The 14,101-nt window shown below is 52.4% G+C and overlaps 5 protein-coding genes across 5 annotated transcripts; 2 read left to right on the forward strand and 3 right to left on the reverse strand.

Annotated features, from left to right (window-relative positions):
* Positions 1 to 158: 158 nt before the first annotated feature.
* JCM6883_005216 (uncharacterized protein) lies at positions 159 to 599 on the reverse strand (the record flags this gene model as incomplete). The annotated part of the gene is made up of 1 exon (XM_076630338.1): positions 159 to 599. The coding sequence occupies one exon, from the start codon at positions 597 to 599 to the stop codon at positions 159 to 161; it is 441 nt and encodes a 146-aa protein (XP_076489730.1).
* Positions 600 to 2,233: 1,634 nt separating this feature from the next.
* JCM6883_005217 (uncharacterized protein) lies at positions 2,234 to 6,130 on the forward strand (the record flags this gene model as incomplete). The annotated part of the gene is made up of 3 exons (XM_076630339.1): positions 2,234 to 3,694; positions 3,760 to 5,643; positions 5,705 to 6,130. 3 exons carry the CDS (start codon positions 2,234 to 2,236, stop codon positions 6,128 to 6,130), a joined length of 3,771 nt encoding a protein of 1,256 aa, XP_076489731.1.
* Positions 6,131 to 6,774: 644 nt separating this feature from the next.
* Positions 6,775 to 7,617, reverse strand: JCM6883_005218 (RlpA-like double-psi beta-barrel domain-containing protein; the record flags this gene model as incomplete). The annotated part of the gene is made up of 5 exons (XM_076630340.1): positions 6,775 to 6,824; positions 6,895 to 6,951; positions 7,023 to 7,145; positions 7,255 to 7,291; positions 7,369 to 7,617. The coding sequence occupies 5 exons, from the start codon at positions 7,615 to 7,617 to the stop codon at positions 6,775 to 6,777; spliced, it is 516 nt and encodes a 171-aa protein (XP_076489732.1).
* A 1,134-nt stretch (positions 7,618 to 8,751) lies between these two features.
* RPL19B (60S ribosomal protein eL19 RPL19B) lies at positions 8,752 to 9,838 on the reverse strand (the record flags this gene model as incomplete). Its single annotated transcript, XM_076630341.1, has 5 exons — positions 8,752 to 8,775; positions 8,843 to 9,001; positions 9,074 to 9,079; positions 9,282 to 9,309; positions 9,483 to 9,838. 5 exons carry the CDS (start codon positions 9,836 to 9,838, stop codon positions 8,752 to 8,754), a joined length of 573 nt encoding a protein of 190 aa, XP_076489733.1.
* Positions 9,839 to 12,266: 2,428 nt separating this feature from the next.
* Positions 12,267 to 13,543, forward strand: JCM6883_005220 (RlpA-like double-psi beta-barrel domain-containing protein; the record flags this gene model as incomplete). The annotated part of the gene is made up of 4 exons (XM_076630342.1): positions 12,267 to 12,645; positions 12,724 to 13,123; positions 13,198 to 13,217; positions 13,287 to 13,543. 4 exons carry the CDS (start codon positions 12,267 to 12,269, stop codon positions 13,541 to 13,543), a joined length of 1,056 nt encoding a protein of 351 aa, XP_076489734.1.
* Between the last annotated feature and the right edge of the window lie 558 nt (positions 13,544 to 14,101).

Here is a 14,101-nt window from a genome sequence, read left to right on the forward strand (position 1 = left end):
AGTGGAGGGATGAACGAGATTTGAACGAATTGTCGAATCGAATCCAGATCCACCCTCCCTTCGTCCTATCGATGCTTAGCAGAGAGTACGACAACCTATGACTGACTAAACCCCCGACAGCTAACTTCCTCCCCCTCCAGAACGACGTTCCACCTCGATCACCACCCCAATTGACTCAAAGCACAGTCCAATTTCTGATCGACCTTCACCAACCGCTCCGCCTTCCTAGCCCTCTTTCTCGTTACCCAGCCCGCTCGCCCCGGCTTCTTGACCTTCTCCGTCGATACCTTGACCGATACTTCTCGTTCATCGACGAAGACTTGCACGGGAGAACGGATCACCTCGAGATTCGTAAACGGAAGACTAGGGCACGGGTCGCCTCCTCCTCCTCCTCCTTGTAGGTAAGATCGCACGATTTCCTTAACGTCTGAACGTGCTCGGTCTTCACGAGGTGAGGGATCATTCGTCTCGTCGGTGACTCCGCTGGAGTTGATCCTCGGGAACGACGCGGTGAAGGAGAACGAGAGGGGACTCGACGAGGGAAGAGGGGTAGGAGGCGTGAGAGTGAGGATAGGGATCATGAGGAACGTTACGGACATTGCTTTCTCGAGTGATTTGCGACCGGCGCGGAAGATGGAAGGTGTGTTGAGTGAGGGAACCGCGGAGACGAGTGGGAGAGAGCACAAGAGTCGACCAGCGACTGGGAGCGAAAGAGGAGAGACGGAGAGACGGGTGACGAGAAGTGAGGACCGGGAGAAAGAAAGTAGAAAGGATCTCTCTCTCGCTCGTCACTGTTCGACCTCTCTCTCGATGCACAGTTCGTCGCTCACTAGACTCCAAAGCCTGTCGGGAGGAACCTTTGTTATGAAACGTCCAAGGGGAAGGGGAAAAGCGGACCGTGTCGTCGAGACAAGGGAAGAAAGGGAAGTTACAAGTTGTCTTGCTTTGTTCCTCCTTGCACGTGAAGGTCAGAGAGGGAGAGGGGTCTGTACGTCGTCTGAGCTCATACATAGTGGCTGCACTGTTCCGGACCGAGGCTAGGAACTGGCAGACAGTTTTGGTTTGCGAGACTTTCGCAAAGTTTGGTTTCGAAAGGACGTTGTACACGCCTGAACTGACCGAGAGTGTAGCGACTGTTTCAGTAGATCTTCTTGATGTAATTTGCGACAGCCGGTAGACGCGTTTCTGCAGAAGGTTGACCGTCGCTTTGCGAGGATGACTTGCGAACTGGATTTTCGAGAGGACATTTTTCGCTTTTCGCGGTTCAAAGTCCGCCTCTCCCACTTACCTGGGCTTAATTATCAAACCGCATGTAGACCATTGGAAACGGATGGCAAGGGAGCGTAAAAAAACCCGAAAAAAACAATTGATTCGCGTCAAAAACAATGCGAAAACATGGGTAAACAAAAGAGGGAGATCGAGGATGTAGAGGAGGTTTAGTAGGAAGAGGTATTCCGAGCTGATGATTTCGCGAGGTAGAGTCTATGTATGCTCGGGTCGAATTAGCGATCGAGAGTGGAGAGAACGGAGGAGATTTTGAGTTTGATTTGAGAGCGACCATCACCACTTCTCTTCACCTCGAATCAAGAGGACGGCTTCTACACCTTCCGCAGTCCTTCTCACGACCTCTAGAACGAGTACAGTGCTCTCCCTTCTACGACTTCGGAACCGTTCGCCTTTCCCAGTCGAATTTACGCTCATCACAAACTGCAGACCGCCCACGACTACGACCTCAGGCAGTTCAAGTTACTTGCGAGGAATTACACAGAGCACTACTGGGATCTACTCGCATTCGCAGATTACCGGTTCGAGCGTCTATCTGGATCCAATTCACGGCCTGACGAACTCGCCTCGTTTCGACCTCGAGAACCGATCTCTTTGAGCTCACGCGCCTTAGTACCGAGTCATACTGTGAGTCTTGCTCTCTCTTACACTCGTATGACGATTAGGAATCGAGCGGGGGACTCGGAAGAACGCGACTAATTCATTCCTCGTTGCGATCTCGTCCTCTCCTTACTCCCCATCTCGATCAGTCATTCGAACACGCTCGATACTCTCGATAGAATCTACCCTTCTACCAGTCTCCCCAAGTCGAGCGAAAAACTCGGACTTTTTAGACGCGTTTCAACCTCTCGAATCTCGAAGACAATCGTCAGTCGATCGGAGATTCAACACTTGAAACTCGTCTCGCTTCGCCCTCCCCTCCCTTCCTCCTCCTCACCCTCTTCAGGAGATGCCTTCACGACATGATCTAAGTCCGCTTCCTCCATCTTCGACTTTCTCGCAATCGACTCCAGCTCTCTCACAACGTCCCCCTTACTCTCACAACGCGTCGTCTTCATCGCCTCCGAACGACTTGATCGCTACTCCTTCCGACCGATACGACTCGACGAGAAACACGGTGAAACAACAAGGGAAACAGATGCAGAGTAGCAGGAGAAGCGTCAGGATCAGATCATCCTCCGGAAACAATTTCGATTCTTCACCTCAGATCGCATTCAACGATTCTCACTCGTTCCTCGATACTACCCCTCGCATGACCGAAATCTCAGAAGTCGTCGAACTCTCTCGACCTCATTCGAGAACGATGATCGGTGGATCGCGAACAGCTGGAGGAGGAGGAGGAGGACATTCCGCTTCATACGATCATTTCGCACTCAACTCTGCTCACGGTCCCTCCACGAGTCAGTACCCGTATAGAACCGCCGAAGTACCGTCACAAGCACCCCTTCCTACGACTTCGAACCTCCCTCCGTTCCCTTCGCAACGACATCAACCCATCTCTCGCTCGAATTCCTCCTCTGCCCTCTCTTACTCCCTCTCGATCGATACGAACCGCTACGACGCGTCAACTTCGAATCACCAATCGATCACGCCTTCGATGGCTTCCTTCCCTCCTCATCCAGCTCAAGCTCCTCTCGCCCGGACCCCGAACGCCTCTTCGGCTCTTCAACGCGCGACTTTCGACGCATCCCAAAACGAATACGACCAGCTCAACAACAGCAACAGTTCGTCGAGAACGATCAAAAGTCGACCGAGTTTCGAGGATGTCATGCAGAGGAGTGCGAAACGACAAACGCGCGGTGGAAACGACGTCTTGTCGAGTCAGGTTATGCAGTGGGCTCAAGAAGACGAGACGAGTAGTAGTAGTGAAGACGAGGGGGGACCTGGATTGGCAAGCTTGCTCGCCGCGAGTGCTCAAGCTCGACGAATCGCGAGTTCACCCGCTCATCGAGGCGTTCCTCCGACTTCAGCTTCAAAACTTTTACCTTCCCCGGTCAATTTCGATCGTCTAGGAGGAGGAGGAGGAGGAGGACATCACGAAGCGAACAACAGGAGTCCTTCGTTGGGACAAGATGGCGCACCTCGTCGAGGAATCATGGATCGATTCATGTCGGATCGACCGAATTCGAACGAAGACGAGTCTTCGAACGTTTCTCATCATCATCAGGTCGAGAAGGAACAAATCGCTCCTCCTGGGTCGCCTCCTCGTCGTGCGAACTACGCTCAACATCTTCTCGCCTCGCCCGTACCATCGAAACCGAGTCCCAGCGTTCTCTTCTCTCCCGACGTCGCAAAGCTTCTCCGTAGTGAACTCGATCAACTCGAAGCGAACGAGGTAGCTGCAGGAGGAGGAGGAGGATCGAGGAGACCCTCGAGTCCGTTGAAAAACGTTGATCGATCTTCTGACATCGTGAGCTACTCGCTTCCATTCTCCCTTGTATGCGTCCTCACAAAAACTGACACGCTTGTTTGCAGGTCGTCGACTCGAGTCCCTTCCAACCGAACAGTCCGTACTCTTCGGCTGGAGCGTCTCGTACTCGCGACGTTTTCGGAGGAGAACTCGAACCTCCCAACAAGCGAGCTCGTTGGACTCACGTCGTTTCCGCTACCGACAACGGCTTGATCTCACCGACTTCTTCCTCTGCCTCTGCACCACTCCGAGCTCCTTCGTTCTGCGACTCTTCCCCTCCTTCTTCCGAACACGGTTCTGCACCTTCCCGCTCTCTTCACGTTTCCCATCCCGCCTCGGCTCCCGACTTTGGCTACGGCGCTGCTCCCGCTTCCTCATCTCCGACTTCATCACACCACTCCGAGTTCGTCCCCACTCGTTACTCTCGATCGAGCCCCGGCCCTTCGGTTTCCGGAGGCAGCAGTCTCTCTCGTAGCAACAGCATCGCGAGTGTCTCTGGTGGACCTTCAACCTCCCAACTTGCCGCTCCTACCCCTGCTCGCGCTCCTCAACGAGCAGCAGCTCCTCGACCGAACGCGTTCGATCCGACTCGAGGTCAACAAGATCCCGACAAGAAGCCTTCTTGGTCCTACGCCGCTCTCATCGGTCAAGCGATCTTCTCCGCCGAGGATAGGAAGATGTCACTCGCCGATATTTACTCGTTCATCATGCGTTGTTACCCTTACTACAAGAAGCAAGATGCGGGATGGCAAAACTCGATTCGTCACAATTTGTCCCTCAACGAATGTTTCGTCAAGACGGCTCGTGGTGCGAACAACCCTGGGAAAGGATCACTTTGGGCGGTCGTAGCGGGATGTGAAGATCAATTCGCCGATGGAGGATTCGTGAAACGAGGAGGTGCGGGAGGTTCTCGCAAACGAGGAAAGGCTGCAGCTCAACAACAGCAAGCCCCGACCCCTCAACCCGAACCGAAGACTTCGACTAGAGGTTCGACGAGGAGGACGAAAGCTCCTTCACCCGCAGTTTCGATCAAGTCGTCGAGGAGTGACAGCATGTCGGTTTACGGAAGTCAAGGAGGAGGAGGACGAGTTCCGCCGCCGACTTTGATGATCCCGGATCACAATCACGAGGACATGCCACCTCCGAATCGCGACTACTCTCCCGCTTCCATCTCGGTCAGGTCTGAAACTCCTCTTTCACCTCCCCCTCAAATGCCCCTTTCGGCGAGCGTCCTCGAATTCAACATTCCTCCTCCTCCTCTCGTACCTCGTTCAGCTTCAGCAGCTTCGATGCGTCAACCGATGTACCATCGTCAACAAGAAGAACCAAGGTTCACTCTTGGCGTTCATCAACAGCACCATCGACCTCACTTGTCGGTCGTTCGTTCCTACTCGACTGCCGATTTGAACATCGAAACGGAGGATGTCCCGAGAGCTCACTACGACGTTCCGATGATGATGCGAACCACCTCTGCCCCCGTTCTCCCGACGACTACCGCGATTTCTCACGTTGCGACGACTTTCGAGCCGGAGGAGAAATCATCAGTCGACGAAGAAAGTCCTTCGATCTCTCGTGCAACTCTCTCTCAACCCCGTGAACCCCTCGTCCCCGTCACGATGTCACCTCCTACCTCAGTCTACCATCGTCTCGCCGGACCTTATCAACCGATGTACGGCGCATCTTCGCTTCAAAACCGTCGAGCTCTCGCTCTTCTCGCCTCTCCCGAAGCCGCCGGAATCATGCCAGCGGCTCATCCGTTCGACCGTGGACACTCTCTCCTGACCGGTGCTTCGCAAGGATCGCCTCGTTCTTCGGGAGTCTCGTTCTTACCTTCGCCGCAAATTTTCCCTGGAAGTGCGTCGAAACGATTGAGGACTGAAAGTGAAAAGGAAGAACGTGGGTACGCTGGACTACTGTCTCCTTCGACTTTGGTTCACACTCAGAGTCCCGTAAGTCTATTTCTTCAGGTCGACTCGTTCTTCCCAGTCGCTGACTTTTCTCTTCTCGTAGATCTCGTCTGTACGCGGAGGACCTCGAGTTCCGATGTCGCCTACTCAACCTTCTGCCGAAAAGCTCGAACCCATTCCTGATCCCGAGAAGAAACCTCGAGCGATGGGTACTCGTCTGCTTCCCGCTGTCAACGCCCTCGTCGATGCTTCCCACGATCCCTTCCGTTCGCCTCCTCGCACTGCTCGTACTCGATCACCTTCGGCTCGCGGGTTCGCGACGATCGGATCTCTACAACCAGGCCTTCAAACTCCCGGAAAACGTCCTCTCGGTTTCAGTCCGAGCCTTTCTGGAGGAAACTGGTCTTCGTGGAACGACAACTACAGCTCTTCCCTTGATGCCGACCTCGACCACTTCAATCGCAACGACACTCTCGTCAATGGTCGTTCGCCTTGGCCTTCTCCCGCTGCTCGACTCAGCAACTGGTGAAAAAAATCACATTTCTTCTTTCCCTCTCTGTCTCGACTTTGTTCATAGATCGTTCTCCTTTCGACTTTCCGAGTCGCTATATCTTTATTCTGTCTCTCTTCTCGATCGTTGCTTCTTTGCAATCTTGTCTCCAATACCCCCCTTTTTTCTCGTCGTTTTCGTTTTCTTCGCTTTTTGATTCCCAAATACCCGATTTCTGTTCCCCTTCTTTCCTTGCTTGTCGTTGCTTCTTCTTCTTCCTCTTTCACTTGTCGTTTACAGTCTTATCCATCCCTTGTTTCGTTATCTCAAGCTCTATCCAGTCCGTCTAGCTCTCCTATTTATTCTTCCTGAAACTGTCTTCGATCTTCTCCAGAGTTCGCTTCTTGTTCTCGCTGTCCGTTCAAGAGATAATCGTCTCGCGTGTGTGACCGTTACTTAGCCTCCGCAAGTTGGCGTTTCGCAAAAGAAGAGCTGGAACAGTCGCCAAAGCTCACGGAATGATCTCTCGGAAGTTGCGATAACGAGTCAGAAGCTGCGATACGAAGTGATACACCTAGTTGCTACATGAAATCTGAACGGTCCAACCATCAATACAGGCCGAAGAATGGTGAAGAAATTCGAGCCAGCGAGAAATCTTCTTTTCGTTTTTCGAGCTCAATCTTCTAGTTGAAGCTCCAGGAGATGGGAAGGACGCCAGTGTCGAGGTTTCCGACTGATCGTCGAGATTAGAGTCAGTTCCCGCAGACGGAGACGAGCTCGAAAAAGGGGAAATTTCGACTCACTCGCTTTGAAAGCATCGAGGGAGAGGTCAAGAGATCCCCAAGAGCACCCAGGGCAAGCTGGAAAAAGTTAGAGACCAGGGTCAGTTCTCGAGAAGAAAGCAAGAGATCATAGTGGAAAGAGAGCTCACTGTCTTGAACGAGAGCTTTGACAGTTTTTCCATTCGAAGTGTTCTTGATCGTGACCCATGATCCGCACTTGTTTCCCATCGATCCGACCATCGCTTGGCTCATTGCGACCAAAGGCGTGTTGTCTGGAAGAGGAAGACCGCGAGCAAAGAAAGAATTGCGAAAGAGAGAAAGTCAGTTCGTTTGCTCCCTCAGCTCGAGATAGGGTGGTTGTCATGCGGAAGTCGAGCTCACCATTATTCCACTTTCCACACGACCCCGGCTGCCCATTCTGGAGAGGTTGAAAGAAAGAGGGAGACGGTTAGCGAGTTGCACTCTCGAAGATTCGGTGCAAGATGGACGACGCACTTGAGTGAACCAAGTAGCCTTTCCCGAGTACGACGAAGGAGAGACGTAAAGCTCCTGAGTCGCCTTCGCCTTTGACTTTTTCGCGGTCGTCTTCTTTTTTGCGGCTCGTGCTTCGAGGAGGTTATTGTCTCGCTCTTCGAGTGATCCTACGTCGATCGAGGGTGCAGCGGTAACGACTGGGGTAGGGGCTGATAGGACACAGGTAGCCAAGGCGAGGACGAAGGCGAAGAGGATGGAGAGGCGAAGCATGGTTGAAGGGAACAGAGGTCGTCGTTGAGCAGTTAAAAAGAGAGGAAGAGAGCTCGAGGATAGAGAAGCGAGATACTGTAGCGAGAGTGGTCTGAACAAGATCAAGAAGAAAGCAGCTTTCGTTTGAATCGTTTCACACGACACATCCTCCCTCCCTTCGAGGGTATCGACCCTCAAAAAGAGGTTGCGACGGAGGAAGGAGAGATCGAGGGTAGGGTTTCGACTTCGCTTTTGACACTGCACGCATCGAAGCGGTGGTGGCCGAGACTGCGAAAAAAAGACGACTCGGATCTCGAATTGCGAAACCTGAATTTGATCCAGATTCAGTGTTCTATTTTTTCCCGGTTTCGTTTCCGCTGCTTCGCACGATTCCGTCTCGTACCCCAGAACTCCTCCCAGGTTGTCAACAACGTCCTTTTGTCCATGCGAATACTGTCCTAGCTGAAACGAAGGACGAGATCGAACGAAAAGACGGAAACGTTCGAACAAAAAACTGATCGAGGCCTGTTCTCCTCAAAACGGAAGTTGCGATCGAGGGGTAAGCTGAACCAATCGATACTGTATTCGCAATAGGACGTGAATAGACTCGCCTCGTTTCGCGATAGACGACAGACAACGAGGGAAAAGGGAATCGAGGGGATAGACGAGTTTGCTTCGCAGGTCGCCGTAAACCTCGTTCGAGCTCGTCGCAACCCATCGTTTCTCGTTCGGGAGGAAGGGTTTCGATAGGAAGAGCACAACCTCATGTCGTTTGACTGAAATGTAGGTGGAGACGTTTGCGGCCTGAGTGGCTTCTAGCTTTTTCGCGAAAAATCTCGAACTTGCGGGTCTCGTCGAAGAGGGCGTTGAGGAAATGCCGAGGAGCGATCACACCTACGGTGATATATCAAACGAAGACGGCGTCGAGGAGGAAAGCGCAGGTTGACAGCGTCGAACGGAGATCGCACGAGAAAACCTCCGTACGCGGCGAAACGAAACCTGCGAGTCTCCCCTGCTTCGTCTTGCCCTCCTTTGCTCGCAGAATTCCAGCTCGCACTCTCTCTTCTCCCTCGACACGACAGAAACCCTGGATGTTTGAAGCGACCAAATTCCAAAAACCGCAAAAACTGTCTCGTCTCAGTTTGGCGTACAGATCTACTCGCGGGTCTCTCCCTCGGCCTACAAATCGAACGTCAATCAGTCAACAGGAACGTCGTCAAGTCGGAAGAGGAGGGTTGGAACTCACCTCGACGGCGAGGATAGCAGACCTCTTCTCGGCAACACGTTCGGCACGACGAGCACGGGCGGCCTTGTTGGCAGCACGACGAGCCTCCATTTGGTCGGCAAGAACCTTGGTACGGTTTTGCTCGGCCTTGGCCTTGTGGATGTGGTCCATGAGAACACGCTAAACGAGGAGAGAGAGGAATTGATTAGCGATTTTGCGAAAAACGACAAAACGAGAGCCAAAGGAACTCACCTTGTTCTGTTTACGATCAAATCCAACACGAATGAACATGAACGAGAATCGAGTCAGTCTCCTGCTATCCAGTCTCTTCCACCTCGTCCTTTCTCGAACTCGAAATCGAAATTAGAAAACTCGCCTTGAAGACGTTACCCTAGAGAATCGCAAACCGCAAGTTAGTCAACTGCTTGAGATCAGAAGATCAGAGAGGTAACAAGCTTACCTTGGCCTTCATGTAGAGCTCGTGGTAGCTATTCGAGGGAAAGAAAGCACCAGTTTTATCAGGATTCGAAATCAACTATTTGTCCGTTTCGTTCTCGCCCATCTCCGTTCTAACTCCCATGCTCGTCGCTCGGTAATTTGTTCCGCTCTCCATCGCCAGCTCCCCAACCCGTCAACTCGAGAGAGAGAAGCGAAAACTTACAGGTGACGGTTGATCTTGCCCTCTTCACGGTACTTGCGGAGCAAGCGCCTGAGAACACGTTGCCTCCTCATCCAGAGAACCTTGGTAGGCATACGAGCTTCGGCACTACCCTTTCTCTTACCGGTTCCGGTGTGACGTCCCTTGGCCTTTGCCGCCTCGTGCTCACGGGCGCGGACACGCGAGTGAACGACCTGGGGCTTGACGATGATGTAACCATCCTTGCGGAGACGACGGATGTTTTGCCTCGAGTTGGCTTGACCAATCTCCGAGATGTGAGAAGGGTCGAGGTAGATCTTGCGCTTTCCGACGCCGAGAACCGACGCGGCGAGGCGCTTTTGCGAGCGAAGGTTGGACATGGCGGCCTGTGTATACGTTCGTACGTTCGGTGGAGCGGTCGAGACGAGGTAAGTAGTCGATTTCGAAGTAGTTTGAAAAATTGAAGTTTCGATCAAAGTGCGGCGTCGAGGGAGAGAGTTGAGGATCGTAGGCAATCACACAGGTCAGTTACGGTTCTTGTACGTATGTATACACTGCCAGCATGTAGCTCACCTTGTTGTTGGTACGCGAGACGAAGAAGAAGACAACTCCTCTCCTCTCCTTTGGCGAGACTCTCTCGATTTTTCGACTCGACTCCTCTCTCTTCTTCTCACCCTTTCGACTTGTCTGCGACCTCTGACAATATCTGCAATCACTCGAGCATCCAGATGACGGCCAAATGAGACCGCCGGACGATTATTCCCCTTTCTCTCCTCTTCTCGTTCGACCTCTCCCCATTCTTCTCAATCGCAACCCTCGCTCTCGATTCGAAGTAGGGGATTGAATGGAATGCATTGGAAGTGATTATTGGCGGTAGACCAAGGACTGGGCAGATGCCAGCTGGTTTTTCTTCTCCCCTTTCGACAACCGACAAACCTCACCCTTCCATACTTCTCAACAGCTCGCCAGCCTGTATCGTCCACCCACCATCTCCCGAGCCCTCGACGATATTTCAGACAGACCCTCCGCATCCTAATCGTTTTGTCTCGCTCTCCCGCCGAATTCATCCCTCGGCACCCCTCTTTCACGACGCTCTCGTTCGTCTAGGTGCATTCTCCGATTTCCAGTACTCTTTCATACATCAGAGCGCGGACCGGGCACCAGATTTGGAGTCCCAAGATTTCGTTCTCACCGTTTCTTATCAGGTTTTCACTTCTCGACCTTGGAACTCTTTCGAGATCCGTGGACTTCGCTGGGCATGAACAGTTAGCGATACGACGTGATCCGGTTGTAGTAGTTACTCTCTTGTGTCTCCGGTTGTAATGTACAATGTTCGTTTTAAGCATTTGTTTCCCAGTTTTCCGCAGATTTCGAGTTTTCGTCTCGTCCTGCGATTCAAACTCCGGCAAATCCCGCTTAACGAATGTAAGCGGTCAATGCGTGCATGCAGAAACCCTCCCTCTCGTCCCCGCGCTCGACGTCAAGCGAAAAAAAATAGAGGCCAGCTGTGATGAGGGTTCGTTCTGAATACATAGGGTCGGTGTCTCCTGCCGGTACAAAGAGGGTTCCGCTACAGTACTGTACCGTTCGAATGAATGCGAGTTGCAACGACGTCTGTATGCTCGCGAGTGAGCGAAAATCGAAATGACATTTGAGGTTGGGTCGCGCGAGAAGAACCCCTCTTCCTTCAAAAGCTCGCCCGACCTTTGAATCGAAAGTCACTCAGATCTATGATCGATGGAAGTCCGTTAGTGGGATTACAAAGTTATTCTACCACTAGTAGAGCAGATCGACTGAAAGTCGTCTCTCTACCACGCGAACAGTCGCAAAGTAAAGTAAGGAAAAGGAAAACGAGGACAGTGCTCGTTGTGACTCATTTTCTGGTCGAATCAGTGTCGCAGCTCGAGTCGCGCTCGGTGCAGTACATTCACAGCTCATTGCAGTATACGCAAGGGAGACAGATGTGTCGATAAACTTTCTCCCTCGAGCATTCCAACCATGCAGAGAAGAATTTGGGGACGTCGACGTCGCGGATCCCTTGCGAGTCGGAATGCGTCTCTTTTCCCTCCCGGCCCTGCGTCGATTGACTCTGATCCTGCGAGTTACAGCTGCGAATCGCAAAGTTTCGAGAGTCACAGCGCGAAGCATGATTGTCTAGAGTTTTCATTCTCTTTACTTTCGAGGGTCGCTCTCACGGAGGAACTCTCTCCTGCGGCATCGATAATCGCAAATCGACGAATCGATAGATCGAGAATCTCGAGGTGTCTGTAGAGAGAACTTCCGCAGCGAAAGAGGAAATATCAAAGGATTCTCGAGGTATTGTTCCGCCGGAAGCGTGGTCAATTGAAATTTCAATATCGAAGAAGCGTGTGGGTCGTGTGAAAAGAATCGAGTTGAACCATGCCGCAAGCGAAAAGAGGGTAAGCCGGTTAAGCTGGTGTCGAGTCTTCGAGAACTACCGGAAATGGAAGGGGTGAGAGGAGGAAGAGGGATCTCGACAAATTTTTCGGAGCAGATGCCGCGTTCCGCGTCCCGTCGCCTCCTTCTTTCGACAGAGGGAGAGGGGAGAGGGTTGTCCGATTTTTTTTGAGTGCTGCACCCCGAATTTTTTTCATTCTTCAATTTTTCACTCAACCCTCTCTCCCCGGACCCTCAATGCCTGCACACTCGATTCATGTCGAGTTGAATCGACTCGAGAGCAGCTCCTTCCTCTCTCTCTCTCTTCTTCATTCCTTACTTCCTCCTCATATTCTCTCTCTCTCTCTCCGTCTCCCCTCTCTTCTCCAAACCTCCATTCCTTCTTTCAACATGCTCGCCTCGACTCTCTTCGTCGCTCTTTCGGCCGTTGCCGCCTCTGCTGCCCCCATCTCTCTCAACCTCGTCGAAGCCGCCGTCTCGACTCCCAACAGCACTCAAACTTCGAAGGTTGTCTCGTACGAGATGAACGGTAACGCTGGAGCTTGCGCCTGGTACAACAAGGACTCTGACGTCGTCGTCGGTCTCCCTCTCGAGTTCTACTCCGCCTTGAGCACCGTCTCGCCTTACTGTGGACAATTCGTCGTCGTCAAGAACCTCGAATCGAACAAGACTGTCACCGCCTTGGTCTCCGACGCTTCTACTCAAAACAGCACTCTCTCTGTATCGCAAGGTACCTGGAAGGCCCTCAACGGAACCGCTACCGACCTCAGTGAGTCTCTTCTTCTTCTTCTCAACGCTCGGTCCCTTTCTTCCATCGCTGACACTCTTTTCATTTCCCTTCTGCCAGAGACCGTCGAATGGCGATTCGCCAACTCTACCGAGACCGCTGATGCCAAGGCCGCTCTCTCCGACGACTCCTCGGACGAATCTTCTCCTTCATCTTCCTCTGCCCGATATGTCGCTCCTTCCTCTTCCTCGGTTCGCGCTTCTTCCTCCTCGTCCTCGGCTGCCGCCTACGTCGCTCCTTCATCATCGTCTGCTGCCCCCGTTCAAAACCAAAAGCAATCCGAACCTTCGACCTCTTCTTACCAAGCTCCCAAGACGACTTCTTCCACCAAGGCCTACGTCGCTCCCACTACCTCCTACGCCCCCAAGACTACCACTACTTCGCAATACGTCGCTCCTAAGACTACCACTCAAGCTCCTGCTTCTTCCGGTGGATCGGGATCTTACTCTGGACGAGCAACGTGAGTTTTTCTTTTCTTTTCCTTTCTGCCTCGCCCGTATCTGACCACCCGCTCGCTCTGCCCCTGTCATACAGCTTCTACTCGCAAGGAGGCAGTGAGTAGGATTTCTTCGTCTTCCCCTTGCTTCGCATTTGACTGATTTTGATCGCTGCTTTCGCTATAGATGCCGGATCCTGTGGACAAGTCAACGGTGACTACTCGATGATCGTCGCGCTCAATGCACCCCAACGATCGGAGAACTCTCACTGCGGTCAATGGGTCACCATCAAGAACACCCAAAACGGCAAGACCGTGTCCGCCAAGGTCGCTGATACCTGCCCTGGTTGCTCCTACGGATCCCTCGACCTCTCGATGGGTGCCTTCGCCGCCATTGGTGACTACGACCAAGGAGTTCTCCCCATCACCTGGTCCTTCAACTAGATCGTCAACCTCGACTGAAATCGCCTGAGCCGAGCTCATCGCCCTTTCCTTCGACTCTCTCTCTCTTCTCTTCTCTTTCGTCGGATCTCGGATTCTCTACAAGGTTTATACGTTTCACCCTTTTCCCTCGACACTCTCCGCCAAGCGCGACCCGTCGTTCTTCTTCTCTTTTCGGTTTTTCTTTTCTCTCTCTTTTCCGGGCTTTCAGGTTGTCTCTCTCCTCTCGCATTTTCGCAACACCCTCTTCTTCTGTGTCTCCAGTAGAAACGTCGGTCTACCCCTCCAGTCGTATCGGAGTCAAAGATTCGATTCGTTCTTTTACTCGGTTGTAGCTTTTTTCTCTCTCTCTCGAATATCATGTAACCCTTCCTCTTTTCCTCTTTATCTTATCTAGACGACCCTGTTTATGCCCTCTCTCTACACTTCTCTCGTTTTATGTTCGTTACCCCCAACCTTTCTCAAAAGGAGCCTTGGATCATTCCTCTCGTTTATGCCCCCCAAAATTTCTTCTTACAGACTTGTCCTTGCAAAGGGAATTTCTGACACACATCGTTCGAA

Source organism: Sporobolomyces salmoneus (assembly GCF_050403485.1).
Source record: "Sporobolomyces salmoneus JCM6883 DNA, S_salmoneus_JCM6883_v1_ctg9, whole genome shotgun sequence".
NCBI classification, from domain to species: Eukaryota; Fungi; Basidiomycota; class Microbotryomycetes; order Sporidiobolales; family Sporidiobolaceae; genus Sporobolomyces; species Sporobolomyces salmoneus.